The following is a 20,628-nucleotide window of genomic DNA, read 5'->3' as shown; positions in this document are numbered from 1 at the left end:
CATGATGACTGGAAGACAAGAGATCCTAGAAGGCGACCTTCAATAATAATAGTAATAATCAAAACAATAATAATAATGCAAAGCCTATAAACACTGATGAATTAAGCAACTGCTTTTCTTCCATTATGGGAAGCATAATGAATCAGAGAGAAATAGTGGCCAGAGAGAAAAAAGGCACACAGGAAACTGTTTACTAGAGATATGTTATCTTTGAGCAGAGTGGGTCCATTTGGCCACGATGGCTAGTCAAGGGCCTGGAAAGGCTAATGGATACACCCATTGTAGTATTCTGGGAACTGCTATCCAAAACGTAACTTTTCCCAGCCTTGTGAAGAACAGCCACAAGTCGGACCAACCTTTGTTTCTCTAAAATCTGGCATCCCTGCCCTCTGGGAATTCCTATAATAATCCTCTTTTAAAGCCATCTATGCTGGTGGCCATGGAAGGACCTTGGGGTGGCAAATTCTGCCAATTAATCCTGCGCTGCATGAAGAAGTCCTGCCTTTTGTCTGCCCTGAATCTTGGGCCGACATCCAGCCCACAGTTGCCACTCCAGCACCAGAGTCTTCAGGAGGAGAGGATCTTTGGCAAGCTAATAATAGGTTTAAGAGATTAAGGACTAGGAATTCAGCAAAGTGCTGACAGGACGGATATTGTGCAGCCGTAACCGTGCCAAAAATGGGTTGAGCGCTCTCACCATGCATGAAGACCGGGATGTGCCCTCCAGACAGGTGGCAAGAAGTTAGGAATTGTGGGAGTTGAAGTCCAAAACACCTGGCAGGCCAAAGTTTGCCCATGCCTGCAACCAGATTTCAACTACATCTACAGTCACAATCACAGGGTTGTTTGAAAGCAAGGCCTTTGCAGAAGATTTAATATAGTTTCCCCTCTTTTAACCCAGAGTTCTCAGAATATCTATATTTATTAATGTCTTGATCCGTTGTTTCTCCCTTAGCTTTGTTTCTCCTGCTCCCTCTTCAACAGCAACTGGCCTCTTTAGGACGTCAACACAACCTACCGAAGCAGTATCAAAGGCAGATATCAATATAAAAATATGTTGTATATACACATGTATAAGTCAACCTCATGAATAAATTACGGGCAGGTTTTGGGGCCAGAATGATGGATTTTGATATGACCTAATAATAAGCAAAGTGTCACTTTGTGGAGAAGGGAAAACACTAAGAAGTGCCACGGTGAAAAGAGTAGAGGGGGTCAATGTTTACATTCTCTGACCTATTCACATGTGTTAAACTCAAGGCCCATGGGCCCACTGAGGCCTGCTATGTGATGTTATGTGGTCCTCCAGATACTGGACTACAACTTCTGTATTCCTCATTATGACTAGAGCTGATGAGACTTGATACATGGAAGGTTGCAGTTTGTTGATTAGTCAGGAGAGTGGGGCTTGGATTTAGACACAAGGCTTGTGGGCATTATGTCTGGCTGTCAATGCCCTTTCCCCAACCTGTTGAGTTGCAATTCCCATTGTCCATAGTCTGAAAGGCAGATAATCAAGTGACAGGAATTTTTGTTCAATAACATCTGAGGACCCAAACTTCATAAAAATTAAAGAGCACTGACTACTATGGGAAAAAAGATAGTTGGCCCTCTGCATCCAGAAATTCTCCATCCATTGATTCAATGGCCCTTTGAGAGCAACCAAGGGTGAGGTGGCTCTCCATGGAAATGGATTTGACACCTACGGTCCTTATTTTGATAAGATACATTACTCATATTGACCTGTAGATAAGTTGATTCAGATTTTTATCTCGATTTTTTTGTCTAAAATTTCTAGACTTATACATGATCTATAGGGTACCCAACAGACAAAGTACGTACAGCTCATCCCACTAGGAGTTCGCGCTGTGGTGGTCGGCTGGAGGGAAGGGGTCAAGATCTCGGACTTGATGGAGATGCCACCGCTTTCGGCTGTCTCTGATCCACAGAGGCCCGGCGGCAACTGGGCGGCTTTTTCCAGCGATGGCAAGATCTGGTCGAGGTCGGAGGCAAACTGAAGGGAGAAAGGGAGGCCAGAGGTCAGCCATGGAACCCTTCAGTGACAGATACTTAAAAAGCAACCAATTCCAATCCTTTTGCTTTGGCTTAAGTGCTGCTGCCTCCCTACATGGCTCAAATCTTTCCCCTCACTTGTCACTGGCCATCGCCAAAGGCCCTTTCAAATGATCCCTACATTCCTGGTGGGAAAAAAACAGATTGTAATCAGGCCCATTTTCAAAAAACCCCAACCTCCCTTTCCTCCTTTTTGGGGGGAGAAATATTAACCCGAAACAACCTAAGCCATCATGAAATAGCTTGAAAACACAGCAATTTTCTTACTTTTGGTCCACACAAAACTTTTGAATAGTGATTTCCAACCTCTGTTTGACCCTGCCCCACAAAGCATTTCTAAAATCCTGATGCCTCCCCTTCCCCTCCGTGACATCATATTATTATTATTATTATTATTATTATTATTATTATTATTATTATTATAGTCTGACACAGCAAACAAGATAGATATGCTGGATTTCGTATCTCAAGTCGAACACTTTCCAAGCGTTTAGGACTGTGTGATGTATTTTCGGATGATGCGCGCAGATCCCAGCAGGATGGCCTTTTGCAGTTGGCAGATCGTAATTTTGTTGTTGTTGTTATTATTATTCAGAACAAACTTACCCAACCTAATAACCAAAAAGCTATAGAAAAAAGTAGTACAATTTCAACACAAATGGCATTTCCAGAGGTGTGCCACTGTGGGAGGGGTCTAAAGTCAGGACCACTCCTAGATGCAATTGTCTACCTATAATTTAGATAATTTCTGGTTTGCATTTACAGTATAAAGCTGCCAGGACTTCCCCATTCAGTATGAAATTTACAATAAAAAAGAGGAGAAAGCTACTGTTAAGATTGTGCTCATCATCATGAAGAAATTTAAGAAGGAAAGCCCAGGCAAATGATGAAATTAAAATACTTCAGCTAAGTTATATCAGTCAGCAGACATTCAAGTTTTCAAATCAAACGTGCTGGAATGCAGAGAGAAAAGAACCATTCACAGTATGCCAACCAGGAGCAGACACCAGGAGAGCGAACCACCCTCAGTGTCAGATTCAACAAATGAAAAGACCATCCCTAAAGCCCCCACCGGAGATGGCACCGAAGGGAAAGACTTGGCTCGGGTTGTGCTAAAAAGCCAAAGATTGTCCCATTTAACAGAGCCTTCAGCCTTTAACCACTTTGTGATAGAACGGTGTGAAATGAGTGCCATTTTTTAAAAATGTGTATTTTATGTGTTTCTGAAGTAGATGTTTACAGAATAAGATTTTCAATGGATAGTTTAATGTTTTTTTTCAAAGCTTCTCAACACACATTGTTTTAAGTGTTTTGCTATAGTTTATATTGTAAACCACTTGGATCAAATTTTGTGAGAAGTCCCCTGCTGCCAGGCAGGAATACACAATCCAACCCTTCCTGACAGATGGTCATCCAGCCTTTGTTTCAAAACCTCCCAAGAAGGAAATTCCACTGAACTCCCAGAAAGTACAATACGCCGTTGAACAGCTCTAACCAACTAACCAATTAGGAAGTTTGTCCTAATGTTTAGATGGGATCTCTTTTCTTGCAGTTTGTATCTATGGCTCCATTGTGTCCTAGCTTGCTGCCTCCTTAATGCAACTTCCTTTTAAACATTTAAACATGGCTCTCATGTTTCCCTTCAACTTTATCTTCTCCAAGCTAAACAGGCCCAGCTTCCCAAGTCATTTCTCATAGGGCTTGGCTTCTAAACCTAACTATTTTGGTCATCTCTCTCTGGACATCTTTCCTCTTGTCCATTTCCTTTGAACAGTACTGGGCAAAGGGTTATTCCAAATGAGATCTGACCAAAGCAGAATAGAATCGGACTATGACTTCCCTCCATCTAAACACTATACTCCTATTGATGCAGCCCAGAATGGCATTGGTTTTTTTTTTAGCTGCTGCATCTGATCAGTGTTAGCTAGACATGTGCATGGATCCAACTTGGATGCACAAAATTTCTCAAATCATCTCAAGATACACAATACTACACCAGGTAAGGATGAGGAGGCTTAACCATCCCTTCCTTGCTTAGTGAAATCTACAGATGCTGGGATGTCTCTGGAAGGAAACTACAGTAGAGTCTCACTTATCCAAGCCTCGCTTATCCAAGTTTCTGGATTATCCAAGACATTTTTGTAGTCAATGTTTTCAATATATCGTGATATTTTGGTGCTAAATTCGTAAAAACAGTAATTACAACATAACATTACTGCGTATTGAACTACTTTTTCTGTCAAATTTGTTGTATAACATGAAGTTTTGGTGCTTAATTTGTAAAATCATAACCTAATTTGATGTTTAATAGGCTTTTCCTTAATCTCTCCTTATTATCCAAGACATTTGCTTATCCAAGCTTCTGCCGGCCCATTTAGCTTGGATAAGTAAGACTCTACTGTACTTCCAAGCCAACAAAGTCCATTGAGATCACTGCTTTTCCAGTTACTAGGGAATGGGAAAGCAATGAGCACTTGGGAGTGATCTTCCTTTTTCTGCACCACTATGTAGACTGAAATCAGTTTAGCTGTGCCAGAGGAATCACTCTCTCCTATCTGGAAAATGACCATAATGCGTTGGGATCATCAGACACTCCATTCAGAGGTTTCAAACCAGATAAGAATTATTTATTTAATAGCACTAGATGGGATAAGGGGGAAAGTGTGGGTGGGGATCTATAGTGACGAACTATCTCATGTTACTGAAACCACAACACAGAGCCTGGCTGGAGAGGTTGTGCTGGACGGTGCGAGGTACACAAGGTGCTTGGGGAGATCAGATAAGCCTGCCATCATAATGCTGTCACAGGAGAAATGTACATCAGGACGACTCATTCCATCCTGTTTGATCCAGAAAGTGATAGCACTTCCGGGATTGCAACGGAGGAGAAGTGAACATCCAGAAACATTCTGTGAGTGAAAACATTGGCGAAGTGAGATGAGCCGACTGTCAAGCAGAGACTGTTCCAGTTTGGAAACAAGACATGTCAACCTTCACACACCCACACAGCAAGATGGTGGAGAGGCTGAGTCAGTCCCACTCGCAAACACACAGGCAAAAACACCCAGGAAGAGGAGAAGGAGGAGGGACCTTTTCAGAAGGAAGAGCGACCACAAGGCTTGAGCCTGAACTTTGCTACGACCCAAGGTGCTATAAGCCTCTGTAGGGATGCTGGTTGCTACTGTTGATTATAGACACAAAGCTGGCATCTCAAACTGAGGAAATGGGCATATTTAGCAGGTATAATCAATCTGTTAAGTGCCATGCAACTGTTTGTGCCTTTGCTTCAACAGACCAACAGGATTAGCCATTTCAAAAATTCACATACAGGTGTGTGTTTGCATTTTAAAACTCAACAAATCAAAAAAGGGGTCACATTAGCTCCACAGAAGAACTTGTAAGGCCACGTCTTCTGCTCAACCCACTCTAACACCCTCGCCCCCCAAATAAAACAAAACACCTTCCCTTCCAGATTTCTTCAAGAGGACAAAAATGTTTTTACCATGTTTGGGGCCTTCCTGTCCATTTCAAGTCTATGCAAGGCCTATTTTAACATTAGGAAATTAGAAGCCATTTACTCTGCTTGAAGCCCCTTTGAGTCTCATTTAAGAGAGAAAATAAAACAACACTTTTCTGTTTGCTTCCTGTTCCAAATAAGTCCCTTTGAACTTAAAACTGGTCACAAGGTGAATCCAGAATGTGATGAAAACACTTTCCTCTGCTACAAGCCATTTGGGGCCCACAAAATGGCCCTGGGGGTCAGGCTGTGGGTCACTCTTTGCCCATCTCTCATTTAGAGGCTGCTTCTCATATGCGCTCCATGCAGTCATGCCGGCCACATGACCTTGGAGGTGTCTATGGACAATGCCGGCTCTTCGGCTTAGAAATGGAGATGAGCACCAACCCTCAGAGTCAGTCATGACTGGACTTAACGTCAGGGGAAACCTTAACCTTTTTTTTACCTTCTCATATCAAAACAAAGCCTGAACTACCTCTTGTCTGGCTCCTCCATCAATATCTCTCAGTCTTGAAATAAGTCCAGTTTAAGATTTTTTTTTTCCATGTCCATGCAACTGTTCCAAGGAACTCAGGGCTGGAATCTATGGCAGATGTCTTGGACGACCCTTTGCTTTGATGCTAAATTCACTATTACCGCAAAGAAATCCTCAGATGGAGGGATCGGATTGCATGGACTTTGTGATTTCTTCCTACTGAGTCCCTTCGGGTGAGAAGGGCGGGATAGAAATGAGGGAAATAAAATAAATAAATACTATATGACTCTATGATTCTATCCAGTGAAATTGGACAGTGTGATGCTGCAGCTAAAAAAGCCAATATGATTCTAGGCTGCATCAACAGGAGCACAGAGTCTAGATCAAGGGAAATAACAGTCCCACTCTATTCTGCTTTGGTCAAACCTCATATGGAATAAGACTGTGTTCAGTTCTGGGTAAAGCCATTCAAGAGGGATATTGACAAGCTGGAACATGTTTAGAGAAAGGCGACCAAAATGATCAAAGGTCTGGAAGTCAAGCCCCGTGAAGAGCAGTTTAGGGAGCTGGGTTCTGCTGCTGCCTGGGAGTCTGGTGGAGTCTCCTCTGTTTTTTTAAAGCAGAGGCTGGATGGTCATTTGTTGGGGGTGCTTGTATTGTGTGTTCTTGCATGGCAGGGGTTGGAGTGGATGGCCTTGAGGGGTCCAACTCAATGATTCAGGCAGGGATCCCTCGTCCACTCTCCTCTGACTTCCCAATGGAGTAAATTGCTTCAAAAAGAGAACCCCATAGATTCAGTGGTTGTAGAAAGAAGGCTCCCACTCGACCTGCCACTCTTATTGAGATCCCTTTCTCTTCCCCTTCTCCCAGATGGCCACCGATGCAAGATCTGTACATCTCACTTGTTCAAAGTCAGGGTTCCCGCCCATCCTCCCAAGACCCAACTTCAAGACTTTGCTCCAGATTTCTTCTGGAAAAAGAACTGCAAAAGACAGCCCTGTCCGCTTAGATTATGCTTCATTCTCCCTTTCCCACCCCCTGCCCCTCTCTCCTGTCTTTTGCACTGACACACATTCTCCAGTTTAGCAAGCCTCTCAACAAAGGGAAAAGATTGGGAAACAGGATGTGAAAGACGGGAAGGTGATCTCATCAGACACTCCGAAAAGGGGAATGGTGTAATGAGAAATCGTTGTGACACCCCGGTGCCTTAAGAAAGAAAGGGCCCCTGACACTCTGGCGCTCAACAGGTGAAGAACCAGAGCAATCTCCTTCTAATACAGCCATTGCGGACTGCAGTGATACATTCGCTAAAAACCCTTTGGGCAATCTGCATGCTGCTTTAATTGTCCATTTACTTTGCAAAAAATCACCCCAGAGCAGGGAGATGGCTGCCATTTCCAGGCAGACTCAAGCTGGCTTGAAAGATCTTGAAGGCTCAATCTAACCGTCAGCCCCAAGTCAATGGAAGCGCTGACTGATTAGTTCCCCATTGATTCAATGATTGTAATAAAAGGATTTCAGTCCAATTATCTAAATAGTGGATTGGATTGCAATTGTAGAGACCAGGATTCTAATCCTCACTCAGGTTTGTAAACCAAGTAGATGACTTTGAGCAAGTCGCACTCTCTCAGCCTCAGAGCAAAGCAATGGCAAGCCTCCTCCAAATAAATGCAGTCAAGAAACCCCAGTGATAGGTTTGCCATAGGGTTGGCATAAGTTGGAAAAGACCTGAAGGCAAACAACAACAACAACAACAACAACATCTAGAAACAGAGGGGGAAAGAGAGTAATATATAGGGCTGATTGGCCATAAAACAATACTGGGATGGCAGCCCAAAGGCCAGAAAGCCCGACAGTTAGTAATAGTAGGATGAAGAAGGCTAAAACCAACCAACCAATATTCCCAATTCTTGTTAATAAAGAGGACAAAGATGCAGCTTTTCCAAGCCCATATTTAGTGCTCCAGATAAGCATCTAGAACAGGCACGAGCAAACTTCAGCCCTCCAGGTGTTTTGGACTTTTAGGAATTGTGAGAGTTGGAGTCCAAAATACCTAGAGGGGTGAAGTTTGCTCATACCTGATCTAGAGTGATAAAATATTAATCTGCATTTATATTTTACTTTTCTGAGGATTTAGAGTACATCCTATGCATCCTTTCAAAGCAATCATCAGGTGGGGCAGTACAATATAATCTCCCCCATATTGCAGAAGAGGGTCTGAAAAGAGAAGCGTTTTGGGTTCCAGTTGGCGCGCTTAGGGAGCAGGGAGTGGGAAGATGTAAGACAGCAAGATCAAGCTCCAAAGGCCAGTTCTTGGGAGAGATTATTTAACAACACATTGGCATACAGAAATATATTTTAAACCCCATCTGTGGTGAGCTTAATACATAGACACAGGAGACAGAAATATTCCCAAGCAATTAACACAATTCTTGTTTAGCAAATCTCACTCTGCCCGCAAAAAAGAATCTTTGCACTTGTGTCCTGCATTTCAAAAAAGCAAACATAAGGTTTAAAAATAATCCAATTAAAAGCAAAGCTGTAATTGCTATTTACACACATATATAAAAACAGAATAGCAGCTAGGAAGTATATGAAGTCATTCAGAGTGGGTATATTTTGTCCACCTAGCCCTTTGTTAGTTGATGATGACACTAGCAGGGCAAGGTTAGGCTAAGAAAGGCACTTTGCATCTCAATCACAGAGATCAAAGCTGGATATGAAACAATAATTCCCAGTATTAGCTAGGCCAGGGAGTGTACCCGGGAAGTGTTTATATATTTATAATACTGCCCCTGAAGCATAAAGAGAAAGGGTGAATTTAGTAATATTTTAATAATTTAGGAATAAATGCAAATTTTGCAATAGTTGAGTAATAATAAACAAATAACCCTCTTTGGGGAGGTTCTGAGGTACCAGTTGCTCTTGAAAATATCAATGAAAAGGGAAAAAGGGGAAGAGACAGGACAAGACCCAAGATTGTCCCCAAAATCAAGGAGCTGATGAAAAGGATTTGTACCAGTATTTGGTGGATAGTCCTGTATCTTTGAAAAGGGAATTTCAGCTGGTGTTGTTCCATAATTGCAGGACAAGCCACACTTGCTGAAATTTCCATTTCCCATTTATCGGTATAGGAATCCCCTCTAGTTTCCACTCCTATTTAACATACTCATATTTCTTCCAGCTTAAAGTAACACATCATCCAGCTGGAAGCTGACCATCGAATCGAACTGAAGGACTGGAGATTCTCTCTAAAAAATGCCAAGTTGATTCGCACTAGAAGACCTGGAGATTCCTGGAGAGAACATGTGAATCAAATACTCAAAAGTCAAATGTATTTAACTTTTGTAAGTCACATCAAATCCTGGTTTGGGGGAAGGAGGAAGCAGAATACAAGTAAATAGATGCCCTTAAAACCCACTATGGAGAGCTGTTACCTCCCTTGCCCGGCAGCCAGGTAAGTTATAAACATACAGATTAAATAAATAAATAAATTTTCAGGCAACAAGAGCAGCTCTCTGTTCTGACACAAGGGTGAAAGCGGGCTTTCCAGCATGTGCTCTGCATGTTAAGCACCTCCTCCTGGGCCCATTGATAGAAAGGATTAACAAGCCTTGTCCATGTTGTCCCCTCCCTCGGCTTTTGGGGAAAGTAGTAGCACGCTATTCTCCTATTCACAACTCACGGTAATGAATATTTATACCCTGAAATCTCTCTTTGAGGGAACTGTCATTGCTGTTTAATAACTCTATTATGAGAGATCATGATCCCTGAATGGTGCCGGTTCCCACACAGCCCACTAACCAACAGAAAGCAGGCAGGCAAGCAATAATCCCAGATAGGTTTTAAACCCATTCACACCCTTGGGACACGCTGGGTCTTTGGGTTCAGGAAACCCTGAAGCCTGTGCAATCCAGGCCTTTTGAAACTTTTTGCTGTTGGATCAAATAAGGGAAGCTTATGGAACAGAACATCTGCCGCACCAACAGGATTCATGGGTCTGCCAGCAAAATGCCACTGGCTTAAGACATTAGCTGTAATGGTTCTCCTTGCTTACCAAAGTCCAGAATCCTTGTTAGCAGCATAATCTGGACTGTATTTTTTTAAACATATTATGGAATTATAGCACCTTGGTGCCATTTTAACTGCCATAGCTATGGATTCAGGATTTGTAGCCTAGAGCTTGCTGATAATTCCAAATGTCTCACTCCTCTACAAAGCCACAATTCTACAATCTGATGAACACAGCCACAGCAAGTAAGGTAGTATCAAAGTGCTACAAGTTCCTAGTGGCAACCATCTCTTTTTTGGTGTGGTTCAGTCCCTCCCTGCATGTTGCTTCTTGCAGTTTCCTTTGCTAAAGAACTTTAGAACCCCAGCCTTTACCCTTCAGACTAAGAACATAGCCCTTTTAAATAGCTCCCAGTAAATAAACTGTTGTGTTGTTTCACTGGAAATGTAAACGGATGTTTTTTAAAAACAGGGAAGGCTTGCTTTGTAGATGGCCGAGTCGACAATTTCCAAGCTCCAACAGCAAAGAATTAAATGGCAGCTTTCTTCTTTATCTGAACTCTCTCCCTCTCCTCCTCAGCTCCAAAAATTATGTCTGTTTCTGCTACTCCATGAATTTTAAATTGACACTGTATTCTATTGTATTTTAATTTTTGTATCATTATATATATATTAATGTGTTTTAATGTATGTATTTTATGATAATGTGTTTTTAACTGTGTCGTGTCCCGCCTCGAACCATTGAGGAGAGGCAGGTAATAGATGATGATGATGATTATTCCTCCTTTCACTTTCAACATCAGAAAGATGAGGGGAAAAGAACCAAACTTTCCACTCTCGTTTCTGCCCTCCTATGACTGATTAAAACAAAACAAACAAACAAATTATGAAAGGAAGCTGTTGCAGAGAAGAAAGAAAGACCTGGAGTGGATTTTGCTGGAAAGGAGAGAAAGTCTTTAGGCTACTCGTTTAAAGCTTAGGTTTCAAAGTATACTGACTTGGCTGAGGTTTGATAGTAAGTGGATGGAGAAATTTAATTGTCAGAAAGACACCTGCAAGAGACATCAATTTAGAATGTGGCACCTGCACTAACAGGAACGTTCACATTATTTAGCCTTTATAATAATTTCTGTACAAGAAACAAGCTGCCACTCTCTGGCAGCTCTCTTCATTTGTCCAAAGGCACCTTTTATGTATTTGTGCTGACTAGAAGAAATAATATGCAGCTATCAAGCCAAGTTTTCTATACTTCTGCCCACATGGGTTACTCTTGAATGTATTAACCCTTTGCTCCTTAGTACTAAGCAACTTGTCCTACCTCAACTAAGTAGCATCACAAGCCAGTAGCAGCACTCGCCTGGTTCTAATCATTAATGGAACAACATATACATGTGTGTTTTCCCCCCAAATAGGGGGAAAAACGGGGGAACCCACCTGTCCCTGTGGCTGCAGCTTCACATCCTCCTGCTTAGGAGTTATACTGCAGGATTCCAGTTGCTCCGGATTCTCTTTAACCTTCACGTCATCCAGGCTCAAGGTGGGGTTAGACGCCAGCTCTTTTTCATCCTTGTCAAGAAGGTAGCGGAGGAGCTGGTGGTCCTTGGACTCCTTCTTCTTCATTGCGTCGGCCTCCAGCCTCATGTCCGGGGTCCCTGGGCCTTGGTTCTGTGCGGCGACGGCTGCGGCGTTTCCGCCGGCCGCGCCGTCCTTTTTGTCGTGCTCCATGGCCAGGGAGTTAATGTCCGAGGGGCTGCCCTCCTGGAGGAGCCGGTGCAAGATCTTGTGCCGCTCAGTGAGGGAGCTGTGAGAGGAGGGGCAGGCGCTGCCCACGGGGTTCCCGGAGGAGGGGGTGCCGGAGGTGCCCGTGCAAGACAAAGGCTCTTTGCAGCTGGTGTCGGCATCTGCGTGCCGCAACTGCTCCTGGGCCGTGGTAGCCAGGAGCTGGACTAGCTTCTGGCTGGTGGCCTGTAAGCACTTGCTGTCCCCCTCCGAGAGTCTGTCGCCACCGTGCAGCAAGCTAGAGTCCAAGGGCTTGCTGTCCCCCGAGACACTGTCGGAATGAGCCATGCCGCACATGATGGAGCCCATCTCCTTGCTGTCCTTTGGCTCCGTTTTCATGGCCGGCATGCTCATCCGGCTGGGCGAGTTCTGGTTGCTCAGCTGCCGCAAAACAGGAGAGGGGGTCGAGTAGCCCACCGGGGGGCTGGGCCCTTCCCTCAGTCCCTGCATGGAGTTTAAGGGGGTGCCGGGGTAAGGCCTGTTGCCGACAGCGCTGGCGACACCGCAGCCACCCATCATGCCCACGGGGGAGTGTGTGGTGGGCATCGTGGGGGAAAAGGGATTGCTTGGCACTCTGGGCCTATGGACCAGTCCTGGGCTGACCCGATGCCTGGGGGACATGAACTGTGGCGGGGTGACCCCGGGACTGTTCATTGGGGAGCTGCTGAGGTTCATGGCATGGCTACTGTTCTGGGGAGCAGCCTGTCCCTGGCTTAAGGCAACGTTCGGTCCCATCTGGCTCCCCGGTGAACATCCAAAGCCTGCCGGGCCGGTAGCGGCAGCACCCCCGCTATTGGCATGCAGGCCCGGTCCCGGCGGGTGGCCCGGATTGGATGGTAACATGTTTCCATTGTTGGTAGGAGGGAGCGGTGTAGACAGAGGCATACCTTGCCCCGGGGAAATGTTGGGGTTCAGAGCGGGATTGACCCGGGGAACAGGCATTCCAGAGTTAGTGTTATCTTGAGGTGACAGTGGGCCATGTTCCCTGAATCAAGGAAAAAGAAAAAAAGAGAGAGTTAAAGAGGACATAGTGAATGGCAGAGAAAGGGAAAAGAACCAACTCATTTCCAAAGTCCTGTAAAGAGCTGGTTTCCTTGTAACCAGTGCTTTCACAGGGGTGGGTAAAAGCAGAGGGAAAAGTACATATAGAAAACATGATGCAGTGACTCATTGTTCATATGGAATTTACCTGAAATGATCAATTTCTTTTCTTGAAACTCTCCCAGAAAAAAAAAAACATGTGGCCAATTCAATGGCCAGTTCCCATGTAGCGTCCTTTCATGCAAAAGCTTTTGTGAAAGTCATTGGAAAAGGATTCCAGTACAGGGAACATTACTAAGGAAGGAACTGCCAAGGTCAGAGTAAGCTTAGAGAGCAATCTGATGTCATATTTGGTTTCATAAAAAGAGTCAGGAGGCAAAAGCCAAAGGAGCACCCAGAGGCACCCAAGATTTGCTTCAGGGGCCCTGCGCTTACCTTGACAGGCTTCTCATTCAAACATTCCTCCATTCCTGGTTTCAATGTCAGCCCCACCATAAACATTAAAGAATCATTATAATTTTACCATTCCACTCCCCCAATAACAGTAAACAATGGTCCCCAAAAGGAGGAAAGATGGTCTACATACAAGCTTATACAGAGAATCATGAAAAAGCTCATTTTCAAGAATACATAATGGCTGTGTTAGGTTGCCGCGTAAAGAAATTCACACAGAAGAGTTATCACCATGTCAAAGCCAATAAGAAGGTGTCAACGTGCAAACTTATCCTGTCAAGCAGGAAAGAGTACAGCAGCAATGCAAGACAGACTGGGCTCATGAAAAAAAGGGGTTTGGGAGAACAAGGAAATAAACAGCAGAGAATTTCCACCCCAGAGAAGTGGCATATTTTGGTGACTCCAAAATTTTGGTCCTCTGAGTGACTGGGACATCAACTCCCAGAAGCCACAGCCAGTTCAACAAATGCTCAGAGATTCTAGGAGCCAGAGTGCAAAACACCTAAAGGTTGGTGGAGCTTAACAGGGGAGATTTATTTTGCTTTCAAGACTCAGCTTCATTCACAGAATTTTATGTGCATGTGTCCAGATGTCATCATCTTCAGCGTGTACCTTTCCTTTAATTCCTCTCATGCTTGCTCCTTATATCTCAGCCCCACATGAAATTCCCCATCAAAGTGGAATCTCCTTGGAGGGAAGAGGTTCCAGAGGAATCAGCATGCATGGCAGTCCTTTCCCTAAATGCACCCCATGGACATGTCTCCAGTATTTGGCATCTGGCAGGGTTTCAGTGGCTATTCAGACAGGTCCCTCCCTCCCAAGAGGCCTACAGTCTCAGAAAGGCAATCTGGGGGGAACAGGAGGGAGCAGTAACCAACTTTAGTGGGCGTCTCCAAGGCTCACCTCTCAATGATGTGAATGCCCATGATGAAAGGCTGCATCTCTGGGCTCTGCGGGCAGCAGAGCCTGCACTTGGTGTGAGCGCTCAGGATAGTCCCGTCGCTTAGTGTGAACCGGTAGGATGGGCTGAAGGCTGTGCCCCGCGTCATCACTGGAAAGAGAAAAGAGGGAAGGAAGGAAAGTGTGAATAAATGGGCTAGGAGTTAAGTGCAGCTGTACTAAACTAGCACTTTGTAATAATTAGATGAGAGCCTGCTTGCATCTCAATGGGAGAAAGGTGTCAAATGAAATAAATAAAACATAACCAAAAATACGAAGGATGCCGAAAGAGCTGGAGTGGGAATCATGCAGCCTTCCATATGTTTTTCCAGAGAAAGCAACCAGCACTTTCTGTCCGTCTCACTACTTTCACTGTCTGGAGAGAACATAGCAAAGTGCCTTCTCACTGGTTGCTACTAGGCGTTGGAATTCCCTTCCAAAGGAGGCCCAATTGGCCCTTCTCTGCTCTCTTTGCACCATCAGACAAAGATATCCTAATCAAGCAGGCCTTCAGTCTCTATCCAAAGTTGGGTAGAATGATGTTTGAATGTGCTTTTTAAGAAAATAAGTGATAGAGGAGATTAATATGTTTTAATGGTTTAAATCAACATCTCAATTGGACGAACAGCTTAATGTTTTCCAATTGTTGCACCACTATTATTTCAGCTGTTTTTTTTAAAAAATACAGTAAACTCTCAGTTAACTGGCAGTTATCTGGTAGATGTCAGATAAATGTAGTTTCTGGTCATTTGAGGGTTACTGTCAAAATAGGCCTAATACTATATCCCATACTATATCATAAACTCTGTATTGACTTGATATTAATATTGAAATACAGTGATTAAAAATAAATACAAGCTTAACTTCATGTACATTCATTTTATATTAATTTTTATTTAAAATACAATTTAATAATAACAACAACAAAAATATGTATTTATACCCTGCTTTTTCTCTCAACAAGGGGACTGAAAGCAGCTGTTTCTGTCTGTTGCTTGAGTTCTGATTAACTTGAGAATTTACTGTATCTAGCGTAAGCTGTTTTGGGTTCCATACTGGGGGAAAGGGGAAGTAAGGATATAACCTTGTTCACTCGCCACAAGGTCTATACTAGGCCTCTTGGTCACTACCTGGAGCCTTGCTGCATCGAGGAGAACAAATTTGTGTGCCTGTGAGGCACTATGAACTAGCACTATGTAAATACCAAGTGAGCACATCAATTATTACACCCTTGTCCCACACTTTCTACAGCAGCCATGGGCAACCTTCGGCCCTCCAGGTGTTTTGAACTTTCACAATTCCTAACAGCCGGCAAGCTGGCTGGGCTTTCTGGGAGCTGAAGTCCAAACCACCTGGAGGGCTGGAGTTTGCCCATGCTTGATCTATGGGGAGTTCAAAGAGTACATGATCCTCACCCCCCATGTTACCTTTAGAAGCATAAAAACAGGCTGAGAGACTGAATATGGCCAGCTGAGAATAACTTCTCGCTTGAATCCAGATCTCCCTGGTCTAAACCCCATTTCCCACAAGCCGTCCTACCAACTCTTTTTAGGATACTCTGGAACAGAGCTGAGGTAGGAGAAAGTTCAATGAATTTAGTGTACATGTACTAAATATATCTTAAATAATTTTAAATTACCCTTTACATTGGAATGATTGCTTCATGCTTCATGCTTTTTAACCTTTGGTAGTATGTGTTGTATATATAGTGGAAAATAACTTGGTATGTTCTTGTACTATCCATAGTACACGTGTTTTAACTCATGCTCATTTTGTTAATAACTAAACACATGTGCAAAACCACCCGAACTGCAAATGTCTTTGGATTGATTCTACATTGGTATCAAGGCAAGACCTAAGTTAAATAAATAAATGGAACCAATGGGGCAAAGCAAGCCATGAATAACTTTGGTGTCTCGCCTCCTTTTGTTTTTCCTTCCTGAAGTGGCTGTCAGAAGGCCTCTGGCTTGGCAGGCCAGCCTTACGCGGGGGGCCAAGAGCCTCCTGGGCCAGGTTGCCATGGAAGTCCAGAGAGACGATGGGCAGCTGGCTGGCTTTCTATGGGCTCTGCCGGCAAACCCGTTCTGCCAGCCAGTGGGGCCACTGGCACTACTCAACCGGAGCAGCCACTTCCTTTGGCAGCGCCGTTTGCCTCCTTCGCCTGTTTTTGTGTTTTGAGCCCGGAAAGCACTTACGCAGTGACAATGGGAGTGCGTGCAAAAGAGAAGAGCCTTTTACCTTCCTGAAATAGCTGCTTGGCGTAAGATGGCTCCCTGCCCTGAGGCTGGAAGAAAGCATAGATGCATTTCCTCACTAGATCTTCCCAGCCGGTCCGGCCTGCTGCTCTCAGCGAACTGGTGTCGATGGAAATGATTTTACCTGAGCAGAGAGGAATAGAGATTGAACATGAAACCCAGAGAAGGCAGAGAAATGAAGGATGTCGGTTCCAAGGCCCTCTGCTCTCTGCAGACACTCCCACATCTTTACCATTCTGTTCTTGTTTTGATTATCCCTGAATTGCTATTCATTAAACCTTGGTTATCTCCCCGAATGCTCCATTAAGATGATGGAAAGGGTCTTGGTGTAAAAATCCCCTCATAAATAAAAGAAAACAAAGCTGTAGGTATGGATGTGTAAATAAATATCCCAACACCACCTGGCTCATATCTGCAGCTTAATTAATTTACCTTCTCCTATTGCTCCTGCAACACCGTAACTTGGATCCTACAATTGTTTTAACTATATGGCTGAACCCATTCTCCTTCACTGCCCTTTTGGCTTGAATTTGTGTCTGAGGCATCTTTCCTCTCTCTTCAAACTCTCACCTCTAAAACCTCCCTTTCTGTGAATCATTTGAATTAATTCCTCAGTCCTAAAGCCTAAAGGAATATAATTTCTTGCTGTTTTCTCCATCCATCTCATGTTGTGGCCTCTTGGACATCAAAGCAATTCCAAGCCATAATGTTTGGCTACTCCACCAAAGTGCCCTGCTATTGCTGGGCACTTTTCCAACCCGCCTTGGTTTTTTGGCTATTCCTTTGGTACCTGTAGTATCTTGCTTGGTCATGAAAGATTCTGATGTGGTGGGGACAGTGGATCGAGGTAATCTTCGTGCGATGCATATCAGGCAGGACTGCAGATCTGCCAGGAACACAAATAGAGGGACATAGAGAGTGAGAACAAAGAGAGACTGGGCTTATTGCTAATGACGTGGGCCACCAGCTGGATAAAATAATAATAATAATAATAATAATAATAATAATAATAATAATAATAATAATAATCTTTATTTCTACTTTGCCTTTCTACCCATAGGGGCTTAAGGAAGCTAACAAACACACAACCTAATGAAAATGTAAAATAAAATGACTATAAATATTAAAACAATTAAATATTGGTGCATGGATATAGAGTAAAAATACAATTGCAATATAATAAATACAATAAAAATTACTTTTAAAATTCACAATCCCCCCAAAAATCCCAAGTCTGAGTCCTTCCTGAAAAAGAAGTTTCACTTCTCTCTTCCAGGTTCCCCTAAAGTCAGAGCTCTTCTTTCCTTTCATGACTGCCATCAGAACACCTTCCTCCTAAAAACGTCCCATAAAAAGCATATTTAGTGAAAAGTACAACTTTCCAAAAGCAAGGCAGACCCTTCAAAGGAAATGCAAGCCTTTGCCCAGGGAAGCAAAAGTTCTTCTTGAGTTTTTTAAAATGAAAAATTCACTTCCACCTTAAAGTGGAAGACTTAAACCTGAAGTGGGCAAAGCATGCCTTCAAGGCTGTTTTTGTGGCTCTTGTGACCCCCCTTTTTGCTCATTTCAGCTTGTAAACAGGTTGCAGGGCACCTTCTTTAACATGAAACACCAATTCTTTAAAATGAAATATATATTCACTTTCCAAAAATGGAATACACCCACCTATTTTGTTGTTGTTTGTTTTTTTATGGTTGAGAGAGTCTTTGGCAGCCCATGGAGCTTGTGAAAGCATCCCAAGGGCAGAAAACTGGCTTCCAATGACTACCCAAGATATGGTGTTTGTGGCATGACCTGTTCCTGGGATGTTTTACAGGCAAGAAACAGACAAGAGGAAATGCAACAACCGAGAAATGTAGCTCTTGAGAGGCTGCTTGCATGTTTTGAGTATCTGTGTGTCTGCATGCTCCATGCTGTTTAGGAGCATGCCTTTGGGAGCCTTATGAAATAAAAGACAGGAGCAAAAGACACCTCCAACAGCTATAGGCAAAGGATGTGCTCATAAACCTCACTGTGATTTATTTCTTCCAGCGTGTAAGCTGCAATGGATTAATTCGGCTAATGCACTGGAACGAAATGGCTGCTGTGGAGAAATGAGCCCAAAGTGTTCTCCTGGAAAGTGTCTCTCTGGCATTACAGAGTGGAGCTACAGGGAAGAGGTGGATCGCGGTCCTAATCCAGAACTGGGGCTCTTGGGGCCGATGGTGGATGAGAAGTGGTGGAAATCAGGGCTGATGATGCAGAAGATGGCCATTTTCTGGATATGTCCTGCCTTTTCTCTGGAAGGAGACCTAATGGAGCTTATTGCTCCAACCATTTGAATTTTCTTTCCTAATGGGATTTGAACACAAGCTTGAACACCAATCAGATAACTGGAAAGAATCTTTGGAAGTTCTTTGTGTTTACACAACCCCAAACAAATCTTGCCAGCAATGAGAGGAGGAACCTTAACATATGAAAAAATGCAGATACAACACAAGCGAGCCAATGGTCAACAGACATGGCCAATAATCCATTGGGATTATTGTTCAATGTGTAGAGACAATGCACATACAGTACTATGTATAATTTAACATGCATGTTCCAAAGTCTCGTATGTGTAATTATGCTTTTGCTGCTTTCGTGCTCATTATTTTTTATTTTGTAAAGAAACATAATACATCGAAAGTGGTGGAACAATATATTAATAGGAAAGTGAGGGAGGTGAAAGGGTTCTGAAAGTAGGTGAAGAGAGAAAAACGGAGGGGGGGGGGAGAAAGAAAGAAAAAAAATAGAAAGAAGAAGAAAAAGAAAAAAAAAGAATTAATTTTTTTTTTGACTTCCCATCTTGAACTTGGAGTTTTCTCTTTCGTTGATTACATATTGGTATTTTCCCTTAGTCTCTTTTCGCTTAAACCGTTTTATATTGTAGATAAGTCTATCGTTAAGTCCATTCTTCTTTTTATCAAGAATTTTATGAAGTTTGTCCAGTCTGTTTTATTTTTACCCTCTCTTATTTTTTGTGTTAGCTTATCCATTTGTATCATGTCCAAAATTCTGATTAAACATTCCTCGGGAATAGTAAGTTTTTTCCCTTTCCAGACTTTCGCTATTGTTATTGTTATGTGTAGAGACAATGCACATAAGGTACTATGTATAATTTAACATGCATGTTCCAAAGTCTCTTATGTGTAATTGCTTTTGCTGCTTTCAACTGAATAGGAGCATTGAACAGTAAGAGCTGTTTGGCAGGAGAATATGCTGCCAATGGAGTGTGGTGGAGTCTCCTTCTCTGGAGGATTTTAAGCAGAGGTTGGAAGGCCATCTGTTGGGAGTGCTTTGATTGGGTGCTCTTGCATGACAGGGGGCTAGACTGGATGGCCTTTGTGGTCTCTTCCAACTCTGTGATTTTATGATTCTAAAACAGACACCTGCTTAAAGGTGAGCTTGCAGGGTTTATACAGAGCCGCAGGCCTCACCTGCCCAAAGGGAGCGGGAAATGCTGCAGAAAGGCAGAAAGCCCTTCTGCAGCTGCAAGGAAAATCCCTGCAAGAGGACAGCTGAGGACAGTCTGTCCCTCACTCCCTCCGCACTATATATGCAACGCAGCAAGCACCACCTTCCTCTCCAAACAAACAACCCTCTGTATGTACCTTCTCCTTCCTCCTTGATCAGCTTTGGCTGGGACACGGTGAAGCACTGCATGACCTCGTAGCGCTGACGGGCCTCCTGGTTCTCTGCGGCGGATTCATCCGGCAGCCGGGTCAGCATCCTGCAGTTGAAAGTATGACTGTTGCGCCTGGTGGATTCTTGGGGCCAAGGGACGCCGTTGACTGGGGAAGAGGAGCAGAGAAAAGAACCCACATGAAAAGCTGTGAAATCCAGCCCAGGGACCGTAAAGCAGAGTCCAGGGAGTTGCTGAGAAACTGAGAATCACAATGATGCTACTCCTCAAAACAAACAAAAGCCCTTATGGAGCCAACAGATGGAAAGTGCATCTATATCAGGCATGGGCAAACTTGGGTCCTCCAGGTGTTTTGGATTTCTACTCCCACCACTCCTAACAGCCTACCGGTAGGCTGTTAGGAATGGTGGGAGCTGAAGTC

The 20,628-nt window shown here is 43.6% G+C and overlaps 1 protein-coding gene across 5 annotated transcripts in view; it reads right to left on the bottom strand.

Moving 5' to 3' along the window:
• Positions 1–20,628, bottom strand: part of ncoa1 (nuclear receptor coactivator 1) — a 342,571-nt gene that overhangs the window by 33,022 nt on the left and 288,921 nt on the right. For all 5 annotated transcript variants that reach the window (XM_016996553.2, XM_016996548.2, XM_062968794.1 and 2 more), the window contains 6 exons: positions 20,176–20,355; positions 17,334–17,429; positions 16,527–16,667; positions 14,253–14,400; positions 11,511–12,840; positions 1,843–2,014 (listed from right to left, as the gene is read on the bottom strand). In XM_016996553.2, the coding sequence (XP_016852042.2) occupies positions 1,843–2,014; positions 11,511–12,840; positions 14,253–14,400; positions 16,527–16,667; positions 17,334–17,429; positions 20,176–20,355 (2,067 nt within the window). The remainder of the gene's footprint in view (positions 1–1,842; positions 2,015–11,510; positions 12,841–14,252; positions 14,401–16,526; positions 16,668–17,333; positions 17,430–20,175; positions 20,356–20,628) is intronic.

Source organism: Anolis carolinensis, chromosome 1 (genome assembly GCF_035594765.1).
Source record: "Anolis carolinensis isolate JA03-04 chromosome 1, rAnoCar3.1.pri, whole genome shotgun sequence".
Taxonomy (NCBI): domain Eukaryota; kingdom Metazoa; phylum Chordata; class Lepidosauria; order Squamata; family Dactyloidae; genus Anolis; species Anolis carolinensis.
Note: the sequence above shows the minus strand (reverse complement) of the source record. Positions and strands in the feature narration are given on the sequence as shown.